The sequence below is a fragment of the Lethenteron reissneri genome, chromosome 23, assembly GCF_015708825.2.
Source record: "Lethenteron reissneri isolate LAM-NWPU_2019-01 chromosome 23, ASM1570882v1, whole genome shotgun sequence".
NCBI classification, from domain to species: Eukaryota; Metazoa; Chordata; class Hyperoartia; order Petromyzontiformes; family Petromyzontidae; genus Lethenteron; species Lethenteron reissneri.
The window spans coordinates 11,571,164-11,594,446 of NC_083801.1; the positions used below are offsets into that span (position 1 = coordinate 11,571,164).

Below are 23,283 nucleotides of genomic sequence, written 5' to 3' on the forward strand. Positions count from 1 at the left end.
CTTGTTGGGCTTTAAATGGAAATCATTGTTGAATCTGCTGCTTGCACACCTGCAGTGGCTGCACAAGAGGATGAGCCTTGCGTTACCATGGTTATTTGTGCGTAAAAGGTCATGGGAGGAGAAAAAGCAGTCTCAATCAAACATCGATCCCATGTCAACAAGATGCATTATAGTGGCTTTGCGACAATTGACCATTTGTCTTCCTTTCCTGCGTGTGAATGAGACTGCTGAAGGTCTCAAAGCTTGATACTTTAGTTGCTTGCATCAACCTTTCATTAAAAATAATCCATTGGGTTAATTTAATCCAGTAACTACCTGACATTTTCTTTTTATGGCATAATGCTAATTACATTATATAATTGCATCACTTATGAGTTATAATCCACGATATATTACCTGCTGGGAAACGTGGATCATAATCATGGTGAATGACAAAGAATATGTAAGGCTGACAAAAGGAATGGAGAGATGCATTTTTGGAATTGCACTGAGACAAAGATAAATACTTCTCACTGATTATAATAATAAAGTTAGAGACGTCATATTAGCTGTTAATAAAAGTGGCCTTGGGCAGGTTGCATCACTCGGAGGGGTCGAGACTAACTACTGAATGGCAGCCAAGGTACACAGCTGAGAGGACGTCCACAGACCGATGAATTTAGCTCATGTGCAGGTTCTAGATGAATTGTTAAATCAAAAGACCATGATAAATGGTGTATGGGTTGGGGAGGCCTCATCCAGCAGTGGATAGATCATGTATGAAGCTGAAAATGGAAATAAACCAAAAGGTCAAAATACTGTAGATAGTATTACATGTTATACACGGTACAGTGAGACGCCAAAAATCTGTAGTCTGCGAGAACTCTGATATTTTGCGGTGGCATTGGCAAAAAATAAAATTTTTGTTGAGTAAATTTTTGTCAAGTAGCTAAAAACGTCTCTCCTCCAATGATATTGCACGGTAATGCTGTACATAGGAGTGCAGACTTGCGAAATTCCGCTCTTTTATTGGAGATGAGATAAGCGTGGTTCATTACTCCTTCCGTCTATGATTTGTTTTCACGAATGCGAGGAGTTTCCTTTATTTATCTCGGTGCATCACGGATGCTCAAATAACACCCCCCACATAATTGTGGATTTGAGTTCTCCTGTATACCGTATATAAAGACATCCATCCTTCCAAATTCAGTTTCTTAAAAAAAAAGTGATTGCACCTCGGCCACAAGATATTGAATGTATACATCTCCAAATATATAAAAGGCAAAGTTGTGAATATGTGTGTCTGTTCAAAATGTTTAGCGTACTTCCCGACATGCAACAAACTTGAAATTTGCCATGTGGGTACTTTGCAGACTGTGCACCATGCAAAAATGATTAAAATACACTTTTGTGGGTTTTTTTGGGGGGGGGGAGCTCAATAATGCATCTATTTTTTGCACGGCAAGTGAGCTGTGACGTCACATCTGTCATGTCACCCGCGCACGTGGAAGCGTAACGCATTGTAGTGTAGCGGGTAGCGCGCTGCGCTACGAACCCGGCGACCCGAGTTCGATTCCCGCTCACTGCCACCACCAATGACGATTATTTGAACCGGTCCTGGGCCTCCCCTAGGTCGACTCAGCCTCAAACGAGTAAGTGGTGTGGTGTGTCAACATCGCCACTGGGGAGACAAAGGTGGCCGGGCGTGGTGAATCCAAGTCCCGGGCGAAGCCAGGTAGTAAAGCTAGTATCGTATATATGTCCATTGTAATGTAATAAATATGAGGTAGTACACCAGATTTGATTGTGTAGTGTATTACAGTACTGTAGAGTGCAGTATAGTACTTTACAATGAGGAACATTGAATTTCAAACTACTGTACATTGCATTCAATGGTAATTACTGTAAATTGTTTAATTGAGTCGATAAAATTGAAGTCAATTGTCTTGGGTAAATGCGTCGGATATTAATGAGATGTTGATTTTAAAATCAGCAGCCTTTGTTGTTGCCTGCCAAGATGCAGAGCAATATAACCTCACATGTAAAGTCCAAAGTAAACATTTATCAAAGCAATGTGCTTTCTTATGACCATTGCATTTCAGATTTCCACCGGTGCCAATGTGTTTGAGAAGAAGTACAGCACAATGTGTGTGGTATTGTCAGATAAGCTACTTTAAATATTTAATTTAGCTCATTAATGGTGAATTAATTTAAAATTGCTGTACAGTGTGGCACATGGAAGATATTTAATATTAATTATAGGTTCAATTATGTCTGCAATGTATAAACATTTAGTAGAGCTCTACTGCACTGATTACAATTGAACAGGCACACTGCCGTGGTGTGATGGCAGAGGTGGGACAAAGTCATTGTTATGCAAGTCCAAGTCGAGTCTGAAGTCATCAAATTCATGACTCGAGTCTGACTCGAGTCCAAGTCACATGACTCGAGTCCACACCTCAGAGGTGGGACAAAGTCATTGTTATGCAAGTCCAAGTCGAGTCTGAAGTCATCAAATTCATGACTCGAGTCTGACTCGAGTCCAAGTCACATGACTCGAGTCCACACCTCAGAGGTGGGACAAAGTCATTGTTATGCAAGTCCAAGTCGAGTCTGAAGTCATCAAATTCATGACTCGAGTCTGACTCGAGTCCAAGTCACATGACTCGAGTCCACACCTCTGTGTGATGGTGAGTTAGCATGCGGGACTTCCAATCCAGAGGTCACCGATTTGATGACCCGGCCCGGCAGTTGAAACAACGCAAGTTTCCTAAATCGCCCCCTGCCTCTGTCCACCCACCCAGCAGTATAAATGGGTGCACCACAGTCCGTCAAATCGGCAGATCACGTGTCGTGGTGTAAAGCGTGGGTAACTCCGTGTTCCTCCAAGATGTATGGTTAGCTTAAACTTAAACAAAATGATTTTTTTATTTGACCAGCTAAGGCCCCCACTGAGCTTTATAGTTTTTTTCAGAAGTGACCCGGCCACAAATGATAGCTCAACGAAGTGGCTTATGAGCAAATTTATAGCAGCCAAATACTCAAATCGAGGAGTAAAAAATCAGAGGACCCCGACAAAAATCCAGAGGGAGAACATGCAAACTTCAATTATACAGGCGTCAGGGTCAGGACCAAACCACGTGCGACCTCCTGTATACCAGGCGAGGTAGTTAACATCTCACCACTGTGGCACTCTCTCCAGTGGAGGCCCTTCCACCACCAGTCCCGCAACTAATTTCAGGGTTGCTTCTTTACCTTTTTGATTACAGTATGATATATTTTTATATATATACAATATGTGAGAAGCATAGCTTTTATGTATGATTACCTTGCTTAACAGGATTTTGTCTCACAAAAGCTTTTCACCAGGTTATGAATACAGGTTATTACGGTGCCTTACGTTATATGATTGTAATTTAACTCGCCGTATTTGACCGGGTATATATTTATTATTGAAACGATAAGGATAAGATTTGTAATTGCATTTTCTTACATTTCAGTAACAAAGCAGTTTCAAAGAAAACATTGCCAATAGTTTATAACAAAAAAGCACAGTAAGGCACGATTACATTATTTCTTGGTTATGTTTTCAGTGTGCGATGAGAAGACTTAGTAGTGCTCTGCGTTGTGGAGTGCAGTGCCTATGCTGCAGTGGAAACCGAAAACGAACGTCTGTATCACTCCAGCAGTGCAGTAGCACAGGGAACAGATGGTTGAGGGGCCTGGAAGATTCTTGTTAATTTAAAACCCACCCTCCATGTATCCTATTCCCCAAAGTTGCGGGCCTTTAATTGGGAACTGTCTGCCCTGCCATAAAACATTTGGACAGCACTGGAAAAAAATGTAAATTCGGTGTAGCAGTACAAGGATGTTAGATTTTCCTCCATTTACCAACTTACTGGTAAAGGCGTTTGTGTATACTCTTGTGTCCTCCAGACAGGGGAAAATATATCATAATTCATGCACCTGCATTGAGAGATATAACTCTTATACTTAATGGGATTAACTCGATTACCATGTTTTCTCTTCCCACAAGTATTTTTTTGTCAACGTTACTGTTCCTTCAACGTTGTGCACATGATTCGAACGTCTGCATGCTTTTATTTGCTCGAGTGGTTGATCCCTTTTGTCAGATGACTGGTGGCTTTTGTATTGCCACACTTCCATTAGCTGCATATTGCATACCACAAAGAGGAGCCAACACCATTCATCATCATTTGTTGTGTAATATTGGGGGGGGGTGTTTTATGATGCTTAATTTTCCTGTTTACTTACAGCAAAGTGCAACACTGATTGTTCATATAGACACCCTTCTTCATCTTCAGAGCAGTGGGTTATTTGTTAGGTTGCCCTCTGGCTCATGACAGAGGTCATACCGTGCAGTTGTGAACATGTAATTCACTTGTGTTGTTGAACATTTGACCTCACATAATTTGGGTATAAATGTCATTTTTTTCAAACTCAGGCACTGTCCTTTGGGATTGATTTGTTTTGGAAATGCATTCGTGTTTTGTCTTTGAGAGTGCACAATAATTAACTTAAATTAACTCATTATGTGTTGCTGTGAAGCATTATGGGTAAAATTATATACAAACAGGACTCTGTTCTGTGTCTCCACATATACAAATATATTTGTAGTCCATCAGTCTATAGGCTTTGCAGACCAATATTATTGCCGGTTGATGGGACCCAGAAGGTTTAAATTGGTCTAACGTTTGCTTGTACTACTGTATAAACAAATGCTTAGTGACAATCAATTTTAGTCTGTAAAACCTACAGAACGATGGACTCGGGTATTATTAACTTTTATGTGGATGCACAGATAGGACTTCTGCTTATAAGTGCATTCACTCAAATGAAGTGCATAGGTATATTATTGTAATGCTGGATTTTATTTAACTACAATGCTGCTTTTCCTACTTTCAATGTCTATACCCACGTCCATCATCCGTGACGATAGCATGCCTCCAGGCACTGGCCACCGCTGAGCTCGAAACCTTTGGTATATTTTAGTTCGTGCAGAAATGACATCTGTATTGAATGTTTGTGTGTGAATTCATAAATGAAGCAAATTCAACAACTCAAATGCAGTCTAGTCATTTCAATAATTTATTGATCTGCAGTATTTGTTTTGGCGACCTGCTGGGCTTGGGTGAAAATATAAAATCATATTTTCAAGTACGCACTGTAATAGTAAGCTAATGGTCTAAATCCAGTCGCAACAAAAAAATCGCATAAAAGTATTAGAATTAAACAAAACATCAGTTTGACTGAAGGGCTCGTGCGAACACGTGCCCTCGAATGTGCAAATAAAATTGAATGGCTTGAAGGGGGCCATTCTCTAATGCACGGGGCAATACACTGCTCTGTGAGTGTGCCAAATGGATACTTTGTCTCATGACATGTCCCTGATGACATGGTTGAAATGAAGATGAAAAAAGCCTGAGAAATATTATTTGACTCGCAAGACATGCATATAATGATTCATTTAGAAAAGATTACCTTCAATTCATAATTGTTGAATTTACATGTTATTGTTTCACGTTAACCATACAGTAACTGTACATTTTGCATGCACTGGGAAAGCTAACGTTATTACATAGAATTGCTACTGCGAATCATGACGATTCACCCACTAACGAGGCAGTGGAATAATTGAATGGCTCGTGTTACAGCAATTAATGTGTAACATTAATGTGATATGTAACACTGAACTTATTTTTTTATTTGTTCTTGCATTGGTTTTGATCGTATTTTACTGGAAAAGATTGATCCTTGTGGAATCTGTGTTGATTTTAATGGTTTGTCTGTTTGGCTTTTCTTCAGTTTTGTTTTACTGTACTTGCTTCGACGCAATGGACTTTCAAGTGGTAATATGTTCTAGGTGATGACGACGACGATGATTGCGTATTGCTGTACAAACTGTGTGTAGCTTATTGTGGTTAAATGTGGTGTATTCTTCTCTGCTTTCAGAATTCCATGAATCTACCACCCGACAAAGCCAGATTGCTACGGCAATATGATGCTGAAAAGAAATGGGAACTAATTTGTGACCAGGTAAGTCACTAAACGCTGTCACCCCCTTACATGATCCTCAATGTCATTAAAGTCTTGCTGAAATGTTTACAGAATAGATGTGTGTAGACAAAGTGATCTATACATATTGTATGAGGATCTATATTCGTTAAGCACTTTGTGCTTACATCTGTCTTAGTAAAGACCTTTGTGATTACATTAACGCATATTGTCAATTACAGGACAGCATTGTACGTTACGCTAAAAATGGTTATCGAAACTGCTTTATCATTCGGTGCAGTCCTTTTATTGCAGTATAATTCCACTTAAATACTGTTCCGTCTTTATACGGGGGCGTTGAATGGAAAAGAAAATCGGTGTGGTAACTATTATCTGTGTATACAGCAATTCATTGAAAGCACGTGTTCACTCACGCTGCAATAATTACATAAATGTGGTACCCATGCTTTTAGAAAGCCTAATACCATATGGACAAAATTTATTTAACGTAAAATACAATAACCAAATTATGGCCATTTGGTTCTCACAGTGCAGTACTGTTGTTCTTGAAAAGGGCTGTGTTTTTCATCATTATATCAATGCATTACTTGTGTTGTATATGGTAAGTTATTGTTTTGTATTTTTTCATCAGAGAAGTTAGTCAAGGAGAGTATTGTATTCATGCTTAGTGACAGAAATGTGAACAAGTGGATTGGAGAAGAAACTGAAATTACAGACATCACGTTGGCTGTTAGGAAAAGTAGATGGACTTGGGAAGGGACACATGCTAGAAAGGAATACATCAGATAAGGGAAGAAGGGAAGATAGGTCAAATACGAGACCGTTCACCCAGGGTGGATATAAATTGTCTAATGATGGTACTTTTATGATTTTGTTTACTGCATTTATTATTTTCTTAGATAGATCCATAAAAACATCAGTCAGGATTATCACCACATGGTCTTCTTGTTGGTGAGACCTCTATCATACAAATTAGCGTTGTGATACCTAACCAGGGAATATTGCGCTTGGCCAACAACGGATGGTGTCTGTTTTTTTTTAAATATTTGTTCATTGAGATCAATTTGATTAATTACAATCTCAAGTGGAGATTTTAAAAGACCCAAAAAAGAATAATGCTCCAATTAACGTGCGTGCTGAGAAGAATAAATAGCCTTTAATACCATTTAATTCAATTGCATAATTCCGTAACAAGATAAAATGAGCTCAGTGGTTGAAGAAGGCCGCTTACATTTTTAAAACGTGCTATTAGCCAGTGACCTTCAAACGACACTCTCATCCGTCACTCCTACATATTTATTTTCTTAAAACCTTACTGAAGGATTGGAAAAATATTTCTTTATATATTTTTTTTAAAGCCAGTACTCCATGTAAAAGCAGCCAAAGGACAAACAGGCCTTTGGGAAAGTGTCTGCTCGCGGGGAGCCGAAGAACTGTTTGTATTAAACCCGATCCAGCAGGAAACGTGGTTGGGCCTGGGGACTTAATGATGGTGTGGCCTCAAGGTAGTTGTCATAGTGACTGGGTCTGCAGATGGCAAGAGAGTTGTGGGGGGTGGTGCCCCATTATGTACGTGACTGGTGTGGTCCATGATAGGAGCAAGGGCGCAGTTCAGGTTGTGTGGGTTCAGAGGGTGGTGGGAAGGCAGCTCTAATGCTGATGCAATACACTGGTCAACACACTTTTTCTGGCATAAGGTATTCCAACGGTTTTAAGGTAATTTTGGGGTGCTGATTCCAAATCTGACATCAGTTTTTGTCTATCACATCAGGTTTTTGAGATATCAAATATTGCATTTTGAATTGCGATAATTATTCTCGACAATACTTGGGGTGGATCATTACACGTGGTCGAATGTTGTAATGCAAAACTGTGTGCATCCTGAATATGACCAGTGTTTTTTTTATATTACTGAAATGTATTCACAGCAATATCAACAGAATATAATTTATTCTTAATAGACAATTATAACATCTCTAGCACTTCAGAAGAATGTATTTATACTAGAAGAATCCGATGAGCTATAAAGCTCTTTATTACAGATGTCCAGTAGTTGTGTTGTGTAACACAAAGTGTTACACTTCAGTCAATGTTATCCTGCTACAGGGTAGTATATTCATGAGCAGTTATAATGAATAATGCATATAATAAAGCTCCATATAATGAATGTATGTTGAACTTCTTTCACACCGTACATAGCGAACTGTGTGAATCTGAGTTTCAGGGGAAGGACAACTAAACACAAAAAGCAATTTGAATCATTTGCACCGTTAGATTATAATATAATTAGAACACAGGACGTTCATTTGTAATGGTTCATATCTGATTTGTTCCTGGAATATTATGACAGCTATTTAAGCCACCGTGTCAGGTGACAATGATTATCACTTCCTTGGATATTGTCCTGAAACGTCGTACCCCTTGTCTCAATTTGGTTATGAGGATTGTTCTTCAAATAAATGGTGAGCTGAAGCAATAGTAATAATAATAATTGGCACGATGTTAAAAATGGCAACGATTCAACTGATATTTTTTGCCTCCCTGGAATGTTTTGGTTGGGTTGTACCAATGGTGACAGCCATCTTTTAAACTACAATATTTGTCTGGTAGAACCATCGTGTTAAAATACATAAAAACCTTACACCTAATGTATAGATACATCATTGGTCTTTTTCAAGGACGATAAATATTTCATCATCCGTAATTACTGCAGCAATCAGAGAGTATATGATTCAAGAGCCTTGTGCAGTCCACTTTGGGGTGCTCTCGTTTCCAACGTGCTGAGGTGCTTGCCGTGAAAAAATACAGTGGAACTTCTCTTCACCATGGTGATGTAGTGGACGAACATTGCGGATCCTATCATCTGCGATCGTATTTGGATTTTGTACCCCATTTATCCATGAAAAAAATGTGCATATTGCAGATAATGTGAAGGATATGGGTGCAGACAATAGGAGTTCTTGCGGACCCGTCCTATAGATCCTGCAGGTAATAGAAGTTGTGGGTAATAGAGTTGCTAATAAAATGAATTCTACTGCACTGCATTAACTCTAGCCTCTCGGCTGGAGGAACAAGGTTTTTATCCATACTCGGCCAATGCAGCTCTGCAAACTCGTTAATTTAATTGTCATGTTTATCATGGCTATTTTACCTTGGATGCCTTGATCAAGGATATATACGATTATAGCTGCGACAATTAGTTGATTAAGTCGATTATTAAACTAACTATTATTTATCGACTACTTATTTTGTGGTTGATTACTTTGGCCAATTTAAAAATAGCCGTACCCACAAATTCTACCTCCTGAAGACAGGAATCCCCTATCGTACACGCCCAGGTGACACGGCTGATGATTCTGATGAAGTCACCAATCTTCGCCCATCATTTTCCATCCTGCGGCACACATGGGAATAGAGGTGACACTTTTGTTCCCCAACCTTTGTCGTGTTATCCGATTAGTCGAGTAATCAAAGCGATAAACGGAAAGCCTAGCTCTATGCAAGATCATCTTTTCTTTAGCAGATCCGGTGCAATTGCATTTAATTGCCTTTCACAACTCCCCTAATGCTTGCCCCCACTGGACCCCTTGCCCTTCTGTGACCCGCCTGCTGTAAATGCGCGGCAGTACTCTGCTGTATTGCATTTGAAGAACTGTCGCCTCAGACAATGTGTACGTGACATCCTGCGACTGGCAGCGGGGAAGAGATAGGTGGGGACGCGAACACGAGCCATGGCTCAAACGTGATGAAATTGCCATCTTGCAGAGAGAGAGAGGGCAGTGCTTTAAAATGTGGGTCACATTTTGCGGCCAGAAAAGCTATTAAATCCACACGCCTTGATACGTTGCACGTGATGACCATTTGGTCGTTGGATTGTGTAACACAAACGAGAGCTTGCTGGGAAAATGTTATGCAGTGGTACAGCACTGTTGTTTATGCAAATAGATCAGTGCAAACGATTATACACGAGACATTAAATCTCTTTATATATTGCTGTCCTATATTCGAGACATTCGCAAATACTAAATGGGAGGGGGTACTCTGACAGTCAAGTGGTATCTGCTATGAATACTGAATGCCTGTTATATGTTCTGTTGTTTGTAGGAGCGTTTCCAAGTAAAGAACCCTCCACACACGTACATACAGAAGCTGAAGAGCTACCTGGACCCAGGCGTGACTAGAAAGGTATCAAAACATTACACACAGGCTACTGTGCACATCAGATTAATTATAACATTTATATTTTGTGGTTAGTAAAGTATTCCTAACATTTCAGACCAATCAATTAATTTTTGATTTGACATTTTTCAGCATTGGTTTTCATGGTACATCACATTTCATGACCCCCAGTGCCGTGCATTGTGCACAGATGGGGTAGCATTGCGCATAATTGCATTATTATAATTCACTTAGACTGGCAAATAATTATGTAGGCACTGTCTCAATTCAATTATAGTACGTTATGGTGGTGTCTGGCCTCCATTGCTGTATAAGGCACATATAATCGTCTACAAACTCAAATAATATTGCATTTTCACCATTGTTGAGTGGCTAACATATATGCAGAAAAGTATTTATTGAATGTGGAGGGAGCAGGAAGGGAAAAAAAGGTTTTTTGGAAGGAAATATTTTGATGAGCATGGTTCCAACTGATTGGTAGCCTTGGTGTGGACCCATGGGAGCTGTGGTGGATCGGGCCACGTTTGCCTAGTGTCAGGGCCCGGGCAGGCCTCCAGAGAGGTTTGTTGGGTTAAGATCAGATTCCTTCCTTTGGTTAAAGGAGGCTCTCCACAACCAAGGCCTTTGTTTCTACCCCTGCCAGTGGGTTTGGGAAACCCTGTGAGATGTTGCCACAGCAACCTCTGCTGGAAGGGGCAGCTGGGGAAATTTGTTGTTTTTGCTGGGGATTGTAAGGGAATCGTGCGCCGTTGCTAACTGCTTTCAGCTGCCCCTATCTCGGACTGCAGCCAGTTCTATTTCAGCAACCTAATTGTTTCCATCCCAGGCAAATGGTTATTCTGTTCTGTCTAGTTGAGCGTCTTTTGTCGTCAAATAAAGAACTCAAAAGAGATGTAACCAATATGTGCCAGCCGGTCCTGTGATCTGCATTTAGGCTTTGATTTCATAAATGCATGATTCCTGGATGATTTTGTAATACAGTACGTAATAGCTTCTTTGAATACTTTTAAAAAGTAAGGTCGTTAAACGAATAATATCATCGTCACCCCGAGTGAGATAAATGTTTGTTATTTACAGCACTTGTTTGCACGTGCTGAAAAAGAGGTTTGCAGCTCATCGGATTTCTCCAGTATAGATATTCTGATTCAGACGTAAATGTTGACGTTTTATGATTATAACGCTGTACCAGTTTTCACACCTGTAAGAATGGCTCACTCAAAAATAAATAACAATTATAACAGAAAGGAATCCAACTTCAAATTATTAGTTATTTTTATATTATCGTTTCCCTCAAGCTTCTAACAACTGGCATAAATGACTTTTGATAACTCCACGATTTTTTTACATCCGTTCCAAAAATTGTGCAACCTCATTGGGATTCTGGAAGCCATTTATCATTTCGGCATTACAACAATTACCGTATGGTTTCTAAGAAAACATGACTGCAGTGATAAACTGAGATAGTTGGTACATTTTGGGTGGCACATGACTCTTCATACCATGCTGTACCATGACAGCTGGAAGGAAGCGCAAAGCTTCAATGCAGCTCACACTTGGCAGCAAGTTCCTTAGACAATGGACGCAGTCTTGTCAAAACAGAGGCCTTGCCCTGGCTTATTGTTGTGATCTGTGCAAAAGCCAGATACAGTCAATCTCCACGGGTGCTCACCGATTCAAGTTGAACTGGCTGGAAATGCGAGCACATCAACCCCTAGAAGAAATCACTTTACGCGAATCAGTTTTGGTCATCAGCATGCTGTTTCATATTGGCATGGTATGAGAGAATAAATAAGTTGTTATGTAAAACACCATACACTTTGAAAATGCGTTATTGAGTTTCTCAAATAAGCAATGTGGCATTGGTGAGTGCGCTTCGTATTGTATGAACCCAGTCAGCTGAGTTAAATTCTTGGCCATGTGCTAACATTAGTGGAGGGTGATCTCTGAACAGGCCCTTTCACCTATGGGTGAACTTCATGCACAAACAGATTGTCATAGGACTTGTGGGGCTATGTGGTGGGCAGTGTTGAACTGTATTTTTATGTTCTTACATTTATGCCACCTGCATTCACCATCCCACACTGACCACTGTGGTGAAGTATGGCCAAATAACGATCAATAACCTGCACGGCGTGGGGAGGCCCTTATTCAGCAGTGGATTTACACAAGGCCCATACAGGTACATTGTATATAGTATGAGAGAATACAACATACAGTACAACGTCACATACCCGACACACTGGGTACTGAGGTATAGGAGGATATTTTAAAAGGTTGGATAAATGAACATCTTTAGAAAATGACAGTTCTGCCATGTACAAATAAGGTTCTAGAACAACAACAAAATTCCAAACTTCTTTAAACATGGGAACATGCTTAACTCTACTTCAGAAGTTAACGAATGCACGCAATTAAGGAATGCATATTGTGTGTGAACATGTCGAGGTGTTTTCGACCTTGGTGTCAACATAGAGAAGTGTACCTTGCTGGGATGCATGTTCTTGCCCCTGCAGAAGCTGAGGAGGCGCGTGCAGGAGTCCACACAAGTGCTGCGAGAGCTGGAGATTTCTCTGCGCACCAATCACATCGGGTAAGTCCCTGCCTCCCTCTACTGCAGGAGATGATCCAACCCGGCTTGAAAGTGGCACAGTCGTGCTCTTGGATAGCCCTCGAACGCACGGGCAAGTGGGGCCTCTTGCCAAAATTGGGTAAATGAAGCAGTGCACAGGGTGATGAGATGTTTCGACAACACACTGAAATGTACAACTTTGTGTTCAAAAGGCGTTATGTAAAACCACCAGCGCCACAGAACAGCATTGTGGTAATTTTCTCTTACGTCACCATCAATAGATTAATCTAATTGTGACTAACTTTCAGGCAATAGTAAGACAAAGATATAACTGTAAACCAGTTTTGCCATTATTAGGATTCATCACACCAGTATAGTCATAAAAGCTTACCGCTGCCACGCCTGCCACTGGCAAGCTCAAATGTGCGGAGAACCCCACTTCTACGCAATGGGACCCATTAGCTTGCGAATAGCAACATTCATTCATTCTGTAAATTTTTCTCTTGTGATGTGGCTAATTTGTTTGGAATCATCATCAACCATTATCTATCCACTGCTGGATGAAGGGCTCCCCACGCTGTTGCCACCATGGTCCAGGGCCGCTGCCATCCCACTGCACTCCAGCACATGAACTAATCTCATAATAGAGGTTTTTATTTTTGGGTTAGATCGAATCAATATAAATGTGTCGTTAAACCCGCCACCACCCGACACAGCCAATTAGTAAGGTTTATCACGTAAACAAAATGTGCCTTTTAGCTACTCGTTCAGCACACCGGTGTGTTGGAGAATAAACCCACAACAGTTACAATTCGAGCATCAGGTTTCACCGGTAATTACAACCAGTCTCATCAGGCGACAGCCAGAATTGTGGCAGGTTTAACGACACATTTATATTTACGCAATCTAACAAACAAACAAAAACCCTCTATTATGGACAATATTGGTCGCGAAAGCCTACATGTTAAATCAAACTAATCTCATTGTTCTATTTTCATGGTGGCATTCTTTTGGATGCATTCTCTACTTCCTTTGAATATTAGTCGATGAATAATGAGGACAATCGCACTATATATAAGCCAATGTAATTAACAACTTCGCAAATATTTTGGTGTAGGCGACCTTCAAATACATGTATTGGATGGTAATGTGGTTATTATTACAACATCTGTATAGTCCAGAACAAATGTAGAAAAAAAATGTCTTTAACAACTTGAGGCCAATGTACGTCAGTGAAAGTTGTAACTTTAAACATTATGCTTTGGTCACCTTACAAAATAAATTTTAAAAAAGTTGCCACAATTTTCTTATGGCATAATTGGAATTGTCCTTTCCTCTTAATGTTTTGTGTGGTGGTAGATTTGTTTTATCGTGTTATGCTGCAGTTGTATGGCAGAGAATGTAGAGTTTATTGCATTGTCAATGCATTTGATACTGTTAAGTTGATCAATGATGGTATGACATATCGTATTTAAGGCATCGATATCACATAGATCGTATCGTGTGGCAGCCACACATTGCTTGCACGTTCTGAAGTGTTCACGTGCAAGCAGCTCGTTTACACGAATAGCTGGCAGCTTTTTACAGATCTATGCATCTGTTCGTTGGCCACTCTTGGTTACATTTTGCCCACTGAACTACAGTTGTCCATTGCTTCATGGGCAAAGAGAGGCGCACCGAGATTGCAATTTGGGCCAGCTGGACATGGGTTAGGATGTCAGGGACTATGGGAAGCAGAAAGTTTCTGCATAGTACATACCATTCCTGGCAAGTACACTTACATTCTCAAGCGAGCGTGTGTATGTGTGTGATCAATGTTGTCAGTCTTACTCGAAACATTTAAACAGAATTTGAGTTGTTTGCACACAACCTAAGTACGTTGTAGTTTTTTTATGTTTACTCATCTTGTGTCGGTTACATTTTGGAATGTTTGTGCAAAGTATTTATCAACCAACATTTACACAAGTATTTATCGTTATTGTGTAGTTTGTATGCTTGCGTATGCCTTTCCATCACTGTACATAAAGTACTCTGTTTTTGTTTCTACAACATTGTTTTGTCTTTGCGAACCTATTTTTGTCATCCTGTTGCCTCACATTTAATACGAAGAGAGTTTTGTTTTGCATTCCTGCATGCAGCTGTGTTTCCTGTTGTGCTGTTTTTCTTCGTAATTTGGAACATCCCCCATTTCTTTTTGAAAGACAATACCCCTCCAGCCTTTGTCGCAGACATACGGGTCCCATTGCGTGAAATTATCCAAGAAAGCTTGCGGCCTTCCAATTCGCTGTCGAATGTATACACACATGCATCATGGTAATTTTTGTTTTGCTCTGCTACTTTGACCATTTCTTGCCAACTTTTGAAAGCCCCCACCACCACCACCACCCTCGAGGGTGCCTGTGGAATTGGCCTGGCGTAAGTTTGAATCTGAAGTGGCGAGAGAAGGAGCGGATGGGAGGCCTAACTTCCTCCGCTCACTCCCCCAACCCCACCCCTCTCACAGCAGCTTGCATTAAAGCAGTCCCAACTTCCAAGCACTCCCTTCAAGGTCTCCCAGCTGATTAACTTGCCCATTGTCAACCACAGCAGGAAGCAGTTGGCCTCCGCCCCATCCTCCACAAAATGGTTCGACGTATGTTCATGCAGGCCCACGATTACAGGCAGGATATAAGGGGACAGGGCGAGTGTAGTATTTTCAGCTGGTTTTGGTGTTGATGTTGTGGTCTGAATTAGTTGTTGCTAAATCTGCGCCCACTCTGTGCCATGTTCCAATGTTGTTACGTACCTGTTTTTGTTCAAGTGCCTTATTTTTAGAACGTTGTAAAAATAAGGGTGCAATAAAATGAAGGTCTGTGAAAAGCAATCAGGCCTGGATAATGAGATAAACTAATTTTATCTGAAACTTGTACAAAGTTCCAGAATTTGTGCATTTATGTGTTTTTTTAAGTAGGTACCCAGTCTTTCCTTAATTTTTTAATAATGCATCACATAACACAGTGCTGTAATTATATAATGTAAGCACATGCATATATGTGAAAACACACTTAAGTACTTGAGATAACAATAATAGTGCCAATGTTCATTTGTGCAGCTGGGTGCGGGAATTCTTGAACGAAGAGAACAAGGGGCTGGATGTGCTGATAGAATACTTGTCATTTGCGCAATACGCCGTCACGTGAGTATTCCACCAACATTTACACAGATGGGTTTTTTTGGACACACTTCATGTACGCTGTTTAACTATAAACATTCTTACGTTTAATGTTAAAACGTGAAAATGGTGGACAGTACAGTAATATTTTAAGAGCACGTGTATAACTTTTGTAAATTTGTAAAATATCTAAACATAGGTTGGCTGAACATGACGCCAGACTTTGGGTAGAATCGGGCCAATACTATGCAGCTAGTCGTTGGCAATGGTAATTCTGGATGTGTAGAATCGGTGTTGCTTAGCTGATTTAAGCATAGCTAAAGCTTAGCTATGCTATATTTGCAGTAGAATCCCATTCAAATCTACAAATCGTATGTGCCAGAATCCCTTTTGAAATCCCATTCAAATGAACGGAGACATTAACATGGGTATTGCCCATGGAAGAATCACACATTTTGCAGGATTCTTCCACGTTGTAATCATTGGAAGTGAATATTACTTTATCCAGCTCTAATGCACATTTTAACTTTTATCCATACTCGTGTTTATGTATGCCTGCACTTACAAATAGTAAGTCCCAGGTTCCCTCATGAGTAGTATAAACATTGAATATGCAAAATTTTACAAATATTCCAGTGGACTTAATGTATCTGGTTAGCTACAGGTTATGTCAGGGGTCAGCAACCTGCGGCTCTTTAAGGACTGATTCGTGACGTTATTTATTTAGAACCGTCTTGTATTCACATGCATTGCGGCTCTTGAAATATTGAGTTTCTTACCAAATTCGAAAAAAATGTCTCTTGTTATTTTGGTTGCCGACCTCTGGACTATGTGCATGTTTTGTCCCTGTTGATATGCATTCTGTGTGCAATAATCCTTTCCTACTCCGTTCTCCTCACTGTAGGTTTGACATTGAAGGTGCAGAAGGTGCTGGCAATGGCACGCTCAGCCGATCCAAGTCTCTGGATCGATCCATCGAGGACCTCTCCGGCAAGAATAACGGGCTGCATGCGGCTGTGTGTACCACCACGGCCAAGATGGCTCGCCACCACCTCAGCCTCCGGTGAGTGTGCGTCGGGAATAAAATATGACATAAGCAAGTTTGTTTTTTACCGATGTACCGCGTTATTAATTTACTAATCGTGCCAGGAAAGCCACACTCGACTCTCAAGACTCGGTTTCAGGAGGGTCAGTCTGTGAGATATTTAACCAGTTTATTATTTCAGTATTGTTTTGCATTCGGAAGGAAATTGGGGGTGCCTGGAGAAAATTTAACAAATAGGATTGGATTACACCAGGGATGCTCACGTATATGCAGCTTCCGATCGGTCTCCAAATTCATTCCTCTTTCTTAAATTGGAATACCTGCTGTGAGAGTGGACATAGGTATTAAGACTCTTACACTATTTTGATTATGCAGTGTTGGTGACGGGCTTGCTGTTGTAGGGCCAAATTTAGTTTGAATGGCAAGCCTTGACAGTGATATTAATTTACTGACACGACAATTGTAACTCAAGTTGCTGTCAAAATATCTTATACTTTTAAATATAGTTTTTCTGTATATTAGATTGGAATTTATTTCCTGTTGTGACATTTTATTTCTGCAATGGATGTGATTTCTTTCTGGAAAACCATGAAATGGGGATATTTTATTTCTTCCAAATAGGTGTTTAGTTTTGCTTGTTTTTTATAGGAAATATTTTCTCACTTAACGCAAGAGTATTCCAAATGCCTTTTTCCACATCTAAATAACAGACCTCATCAAATGTTCATTGGCATATATTGCATTTGTTTCTATTTAGGTAAAAACAAATAACGATTTGCATTACAGCTGTTGTGTGCATCGTGTATGCAAGTAATTTTTAACCTCATCACACAGCTCTGTAGCTTCTAATGTGTTACTTTTTTATATATATATAATAATGCTCACAAAATAGAAACATTTGGCATAATTACCTTTTTTATTTCTCGCAAGCGAATGCATTTTTGCCTTTAAATAACTTAATTCGTAGTCTAATGGTTGCTTAAGTTTGTGGCTTGCCTCACCACAGGTCTTTTAGGAACATCTTAAGTGCAAAACGTCAATATTTGTACGCTCTGATTAAATTAGTGTGTTTGGAGAACGAACGCTGAATTTTTTTTTTAATTGACTGAAATTAAAATACAGTGAAGGTCCATGAGCTGTTTATTACTGTAGCAAATGCCATGCGCTATTTTAAACTACTGTAGTTATCAGACATAATTCTCATCCAAAATTATTAATGGCGTAATATTTGTCGTAAGCACTTGCCTTTGAACAAAGTATGTATTTATGTGGAACGTAATTTTTATATGCCATTTCTCCATCGACCAAAGAAAGTAATCGTACCACTCTCCCAGTTTGCACAATTGAGAATTCCTGCTGGCCATTAATGTGGTCGCTTTGACGAATGCAGAGTGGGTGCATCCATTACGCATGAAATAAGAGGGAGGAATCTTATTATGCGTATTTTATTCTTTCCTTGTCAAATTTATTCTGCAATCTGACATTTAGTGACATTTTGGCATGGTGCAAGCGGTTGTATTGGCATTGGTCTGCGACCTTTTCATTATGGAGCTTCATTAGCAGTTTTAGAAATATGTATTCCTCTCTGAGTCATGATGGCACCAACATTCATCCAAAGGAAAGCAGAACCAATCAAATATCAGTGATATTTTGATAGTTTGCAAGTTGAAACGATGGTGGCCCAAGGCAAATTAATGAGCGTTAAATGCATTTATCATTTTCAAGCCATCAGTTGTATCATTATGCTGGAGAGGGTTCATGTTCATCTTAGTACAGTATTTCTTTTCAGTAGAAGGTACAATTATAATGACAATATTGGTTGCTGTAAATATTAATGAAGAAGCCTAATTTAATACAGTTAGAATTGTGGCTTTAGTCTGTTGGTGTGCAGCACATATGGTCCAATTAATTCTATGTCCACTTAATAACTCTTTAGCTTATATATGCATGACCCACCTGCAACTTTCACTATATTGCACCTGTAAATCATGTTATAAAATACTGTATGGATATATCTTTGCATGTGTATTTCTTCTTCTTATTCTTCTGTTTTTCTGCCGTGTGACTATGAATATTCTGCTTTTTTCCCTTTCTGCGCGTGGACGGGGGAACATCACTGAGAGTGATGGGTATGTTGATCTGTAACTCGATTATGTCGTACTTGACCCTATGTTCTCTAACTACGATCTATGGAGGGAAGTGGTAAAATTGGTATGTGCTGTCCATACAGGGCAAGCGTCACATGAATCAATGTCCATCTGTACTACCCACTATGTCAGAAAAAAAAAACTTCCCAATAGAGCCCATCAGCTCATTTGAAGGTTCATCAGACCAAAGTTAGTCATAATCCCTATTCATTATTTCGGCAGCATTATATTTTGCCAAAAATGGACACCAGCAACTAATTTCTACAAGCTGTGGCCCTTCTAAAAAATGTCATTTGACTTTGTCCATTTCACTTTTGTGAGATATCCGTATCAGAAATGTCGTCTCTGATTAACAAAACACAGGGACTCTCAAGCCTTAATATACAGTGGTATATTTGGAATGCCACGCTTCCCTTCTAGCCGTCACCATGGGCATTATAAACCACTGGTTTTATCGTGAGGGTTTCAACACATTTGCATGTGAATTAAGAAATCAGCTCGCTGCTGTGGCCACCCAAACTTCAACTGCATTCGTATGCATGCTGCTTTGGATGGGCGTGATGTAGTGTTGACTCAACTGCTCTGTGTTTATTGTCTGACACTGAAAAGAGCAGCCCATCTGACAGTTGATACAATAGATCCTTTCAGGTGCATTATGTTCAGTGTAACTATCCAATCACAGCATCGAAACATTCACTTCAACGTTGTATTTATTTTTGTGCCAATCTACATCTAGTAAAATGTAATGGTGGCAGCCACTTTGGGAAAGTGTATGCCAATAGATGTAGTGGTTAGCACACTGTGTTATGAACCTGGAAGCCTAAGTAAAAAATTTCACATCTGGCTAATATCAGTGGCAAGTGGTATCATAACTTGTCCTGGGCCTCCCTGAGACTTAAATGATGTCTTGTACCATGTGAAAACATCAGTGCTTGGGAGACAGACGGCCATGCGTGGTGCTGGTCACACCACCCCATCGTGCCCTCCCTGTGTGCGGCCTTCATAGGTGCTCACTGACAGCAGCTGCTCTAACAGTCTCTGTAGGCTGTATGCAGGGATATTTGTGTTTTTGTATTGTCGTCTACACGTTTGCACCAAAAGCATAACATTATAATGTCTGTGCCGTTTCTTGAAATAAATACCTCCTTGTAATACGTACGTGAAAGAAAAAGTCAGCATTTGTAGTGGCTAACTTGCGGAATCTGTAATTGTATTAATCCTAGGTTGTCTTGTGAGTGCACTTGCCTTTGAGTCCAATAACATGTATTTGCAGTCCCCAGCGTTGTTTGCTTCTATATATGTGACACAGGGCACCAAGAAGCAGTATCCCTTAAAGGAACATTCATTCTGTTGTCCATTTAATTATGCCGCACAAATGATCCCACGGCCCTCTTTGTGCATACAGGCATCTCGTCGTTACTGTTGTAGCCTAAAATATCCTCACATATTGCACCTGCCACAGTGATGGTCTTTTATTGAACAACACATTATTACTTGAACGTTACTTGTAAATTCTCCATGGAATGTTTCTCTGGCGTTTAATACAGGTTGAAGAAATGAACGAAACGTCAAACCATTGCACTGCATTAGCCCGTTAGGATTTTAAGTACTTTATTGTGCCTTTTTTCGATGACACCCGTGCTGTTGTGTATTGGCTCAGTTATAACAGCCTGCCCAGCCGCAAGACGCTCAAGAACTCACGGCTGGTCAGCCAAAAGGATGATGTCCACGTGTGCATCATGTGCCTGCGGGCCATCATGAACTACCAGGTGGGCAGGCAGCATCTCTCAACAACCTGACATTTTACTCTTTCCAATTCTTGATGATATATCGTTCCAATGATGTACACGAACCAGGAGAGAAAAACTACATTAAAATAACTTTATCGGTACCAAGGCTTCTCACAAGGTCATGCGAGAGGGCGTGTGGCACTGTTTGGCACCATCTATCATACAGTGTGGTTGTGTCGCTACAGTTCTGTGCAGTGAGTACAATGTTTTTAAAAACAACGGCGCTATGCCTCTAAATGAAATTAACGCTGAACCACTTGTGCGTTCTGAGATTCAGTGGTGAATGGGACCCACCTTGCACCTTTCAGATGTCTTGGAACGGGAAAGGGTTAATCACTCCTTTTACATTCATAATACAACAGTAACATCTCCACCGTTAATCTACAGTGTTTTGTTTTCTATAACGTTTTATTAGGGGTACTCAATATATCTATGTGTCTTCCGGATTTTTTATTATATTGTGACCTGTAGTAAATCTATAGAGTTTAGATATATTTTCTAAAAGTAAACCTAATGTAAGTTCATATATAATGTAGCAAGATATCTATAAGTAGTGTTGACTTATGTTTTTGAAACTCATTAAGTTATGATCATAACTGAAGCCATGAGACTTTTTAATTTTCACCTACAGTGATGACTCTTGGTTGATGTATGAGTCCATTAAGCTCCAGATAAAATGGGTACTTAATGAAAATGATCACAGTGAAATTCAATGTTTATGCTGTTTATGAGATGCACAATTGAGGTCATAATCGAATTGTGGTTTGCTCATCCTCTTGATGTTTCCTCGTCTCTTTCATAGTATGGGTTCAACATGGTGATGGCACACCCTCAGTGCGTTAATGAAATTGCTCTCAGCTTGAACAACAAAAACCCAAGGTATGAAACATACGTTAGTTTATTGTACAACTAAAACAGCAGGGCTTTTCAAATCCAAGTCCACATACTCCCTCAGCACGGGTTTATGTTGTTATCAAATTTTCATATGTGTGCATTGTGTAGTGTCCTGGCTTGTGTATGAATGTAGAAGATTGATAATTTAAATCTTGACTTAAAGCTTTCGTGACTGCAGGAATTCATATTCTTTGGGTCTTTTTGGTAAAGTCAAGTAGATAGGTTCAAAGAAAATAACAAAAAACTACGATGACGATCGCTTGAGTTGTGATCGAAACGTCATAGTTTATTATTATTATTTTCTTTTTTAACCTATCTTCGTGACTTTACCGAAAGACCCAAAGAATAAGATTGATATTTGTTGAAAGGCATGTTGTGGTAGTGTGCGAAGACTATCGTATGGGAAGCCCCCATAATAACAGGACAAACATTTACATTAAATTTGTATCACTGTTGGCAAGCAATGGAAAAAAATTGACAACATGTGTTGAGGCTGCACATGTAAATGATTAATAACATTGGAGTGTGTTATTGTTCACACTGCTGGTGTATTACGCTTCACACCGGGGTGATGCTGCTGTTTTGTGGGTCATGTGCCTGTCAGGACCAAAGCGCTGGTGCTGGAGCTTTTGGCAGCTGTGTGTTTGGTGCGGGGAGGACATGAAATCATCCTGTCTGCCTTTGACAACTTCAAGGAGGTGAATCTTCATCAGAGTTGACAGACCAGTGAGAGATACTTGTTTGGCATGGCTGAGATGAAGTGCCATGCAAGGTGCTCATATGTGCAGCGTAAAGTTTCCTTTACAGTGAACTATTTGATCATGAGTAGTGCAGTGTTATATAAGGATAGGTTTTACCCTTTCTAGCAATAAAACAAGTATTAAGATGTGACATTTACATTGTGTGACACATACCTCGCCTGGTATGCAAGAGATCTTGACCCTGACGCCTGTATATTTAGTGTGCGTGTCTCTCTCCCTGTGGTCATGTGGAGTTTTCTCCAGGTCTTCTGGTTTTTCCCTCCACATTTAGAAACAAGCATACAAGAGTATTTGGCTGCTTTAAATTTCCACATGATAAGCCACTTCATTGAGCTACCATTTGTGGCCAGCTCGCTTCTGAAAATGAGCTATATAGTTCAGTGGGTCTTACCTGCTAAAATAAAAATTGTAGTATATTCAAAGTCAACAGCCGCCCCGCTCCAGTCTGATTGAAATGTTACGTCCAATGTTGCTGGCTATTTACATGGTTTTCCATCGATAACAGTTTAAATCACTTTAAAACAATAACTGGTTCTTTCGGTAAAGTCACGTAGGTAGAAATAAAATAAAAACAAATCACGACGTTTCAATCGCAACACAAGCAATCTTCATCAGGTGGAACAACCACAGCAAGAAAATGCTGAAGTAGGCGAGAGAGCTGCCGTGGCAAGAGGTTATATAGGTAAGCAAGGGGGAGAGAGAGAGGGGTGGGGTAGGGGAAGGGGGAGGCGT

At 40.0% G+C, this 23,283-nt stretch overlaps 1 protein-coding gene across 6 annotated transcripts in view; it reads left to right on the plus strand.

The window, feature by feature from the left end:
• Positions 1–23,283, plus strand: part of LOC133345980 (formin-like protein 2) — an 80,933-nt gene that overhangs the window by 33,031 nt on the left and 24,619 nt on the right. For 3 of the 6 annotated variants that reach the window (XM_061557185.1, XM_061557184.1, XM_061557187.1), the window contains exons 2-10: positions 5,953–6,036; positions 10,120–10,200; positions 12,672–12,784; positions 15,855–15,938; positions 16,819–16,976; positions 19,061–19,088; positions 20,767–20,875; positions 21,699–21,775; positions 22,395–22,488. In XM_061557185.1, coding sequence (XP_061413169.1) covers positions 5,953–6,036; positions 10,120–10,200; positions 12,672–12,784; positions 15,855–15,938; positions 16,819–16,976; positions 19,061–19,088; positions 20,767–20,875; positions 21,699–21,775; positions 22,395–22,488 — 828 coding nt within the window. Of the gene's footprint in view, positions 1–5,952; positions 6,037–10,119; positions 10,201–12,671; positions 12,785–15,854; positions 15,939–16,818; positions 16,978–19,060; positions 19,089–20,766; positions 20,876–21,698; positions 21,776–22,394; positions 22,489–23,283 lie in introns of all 6 variants that reach the window. The other 3 variants (XM_061557190.1, XM_061557189.1, XM_061557188.1) reach the window with 2 other exon arrangements.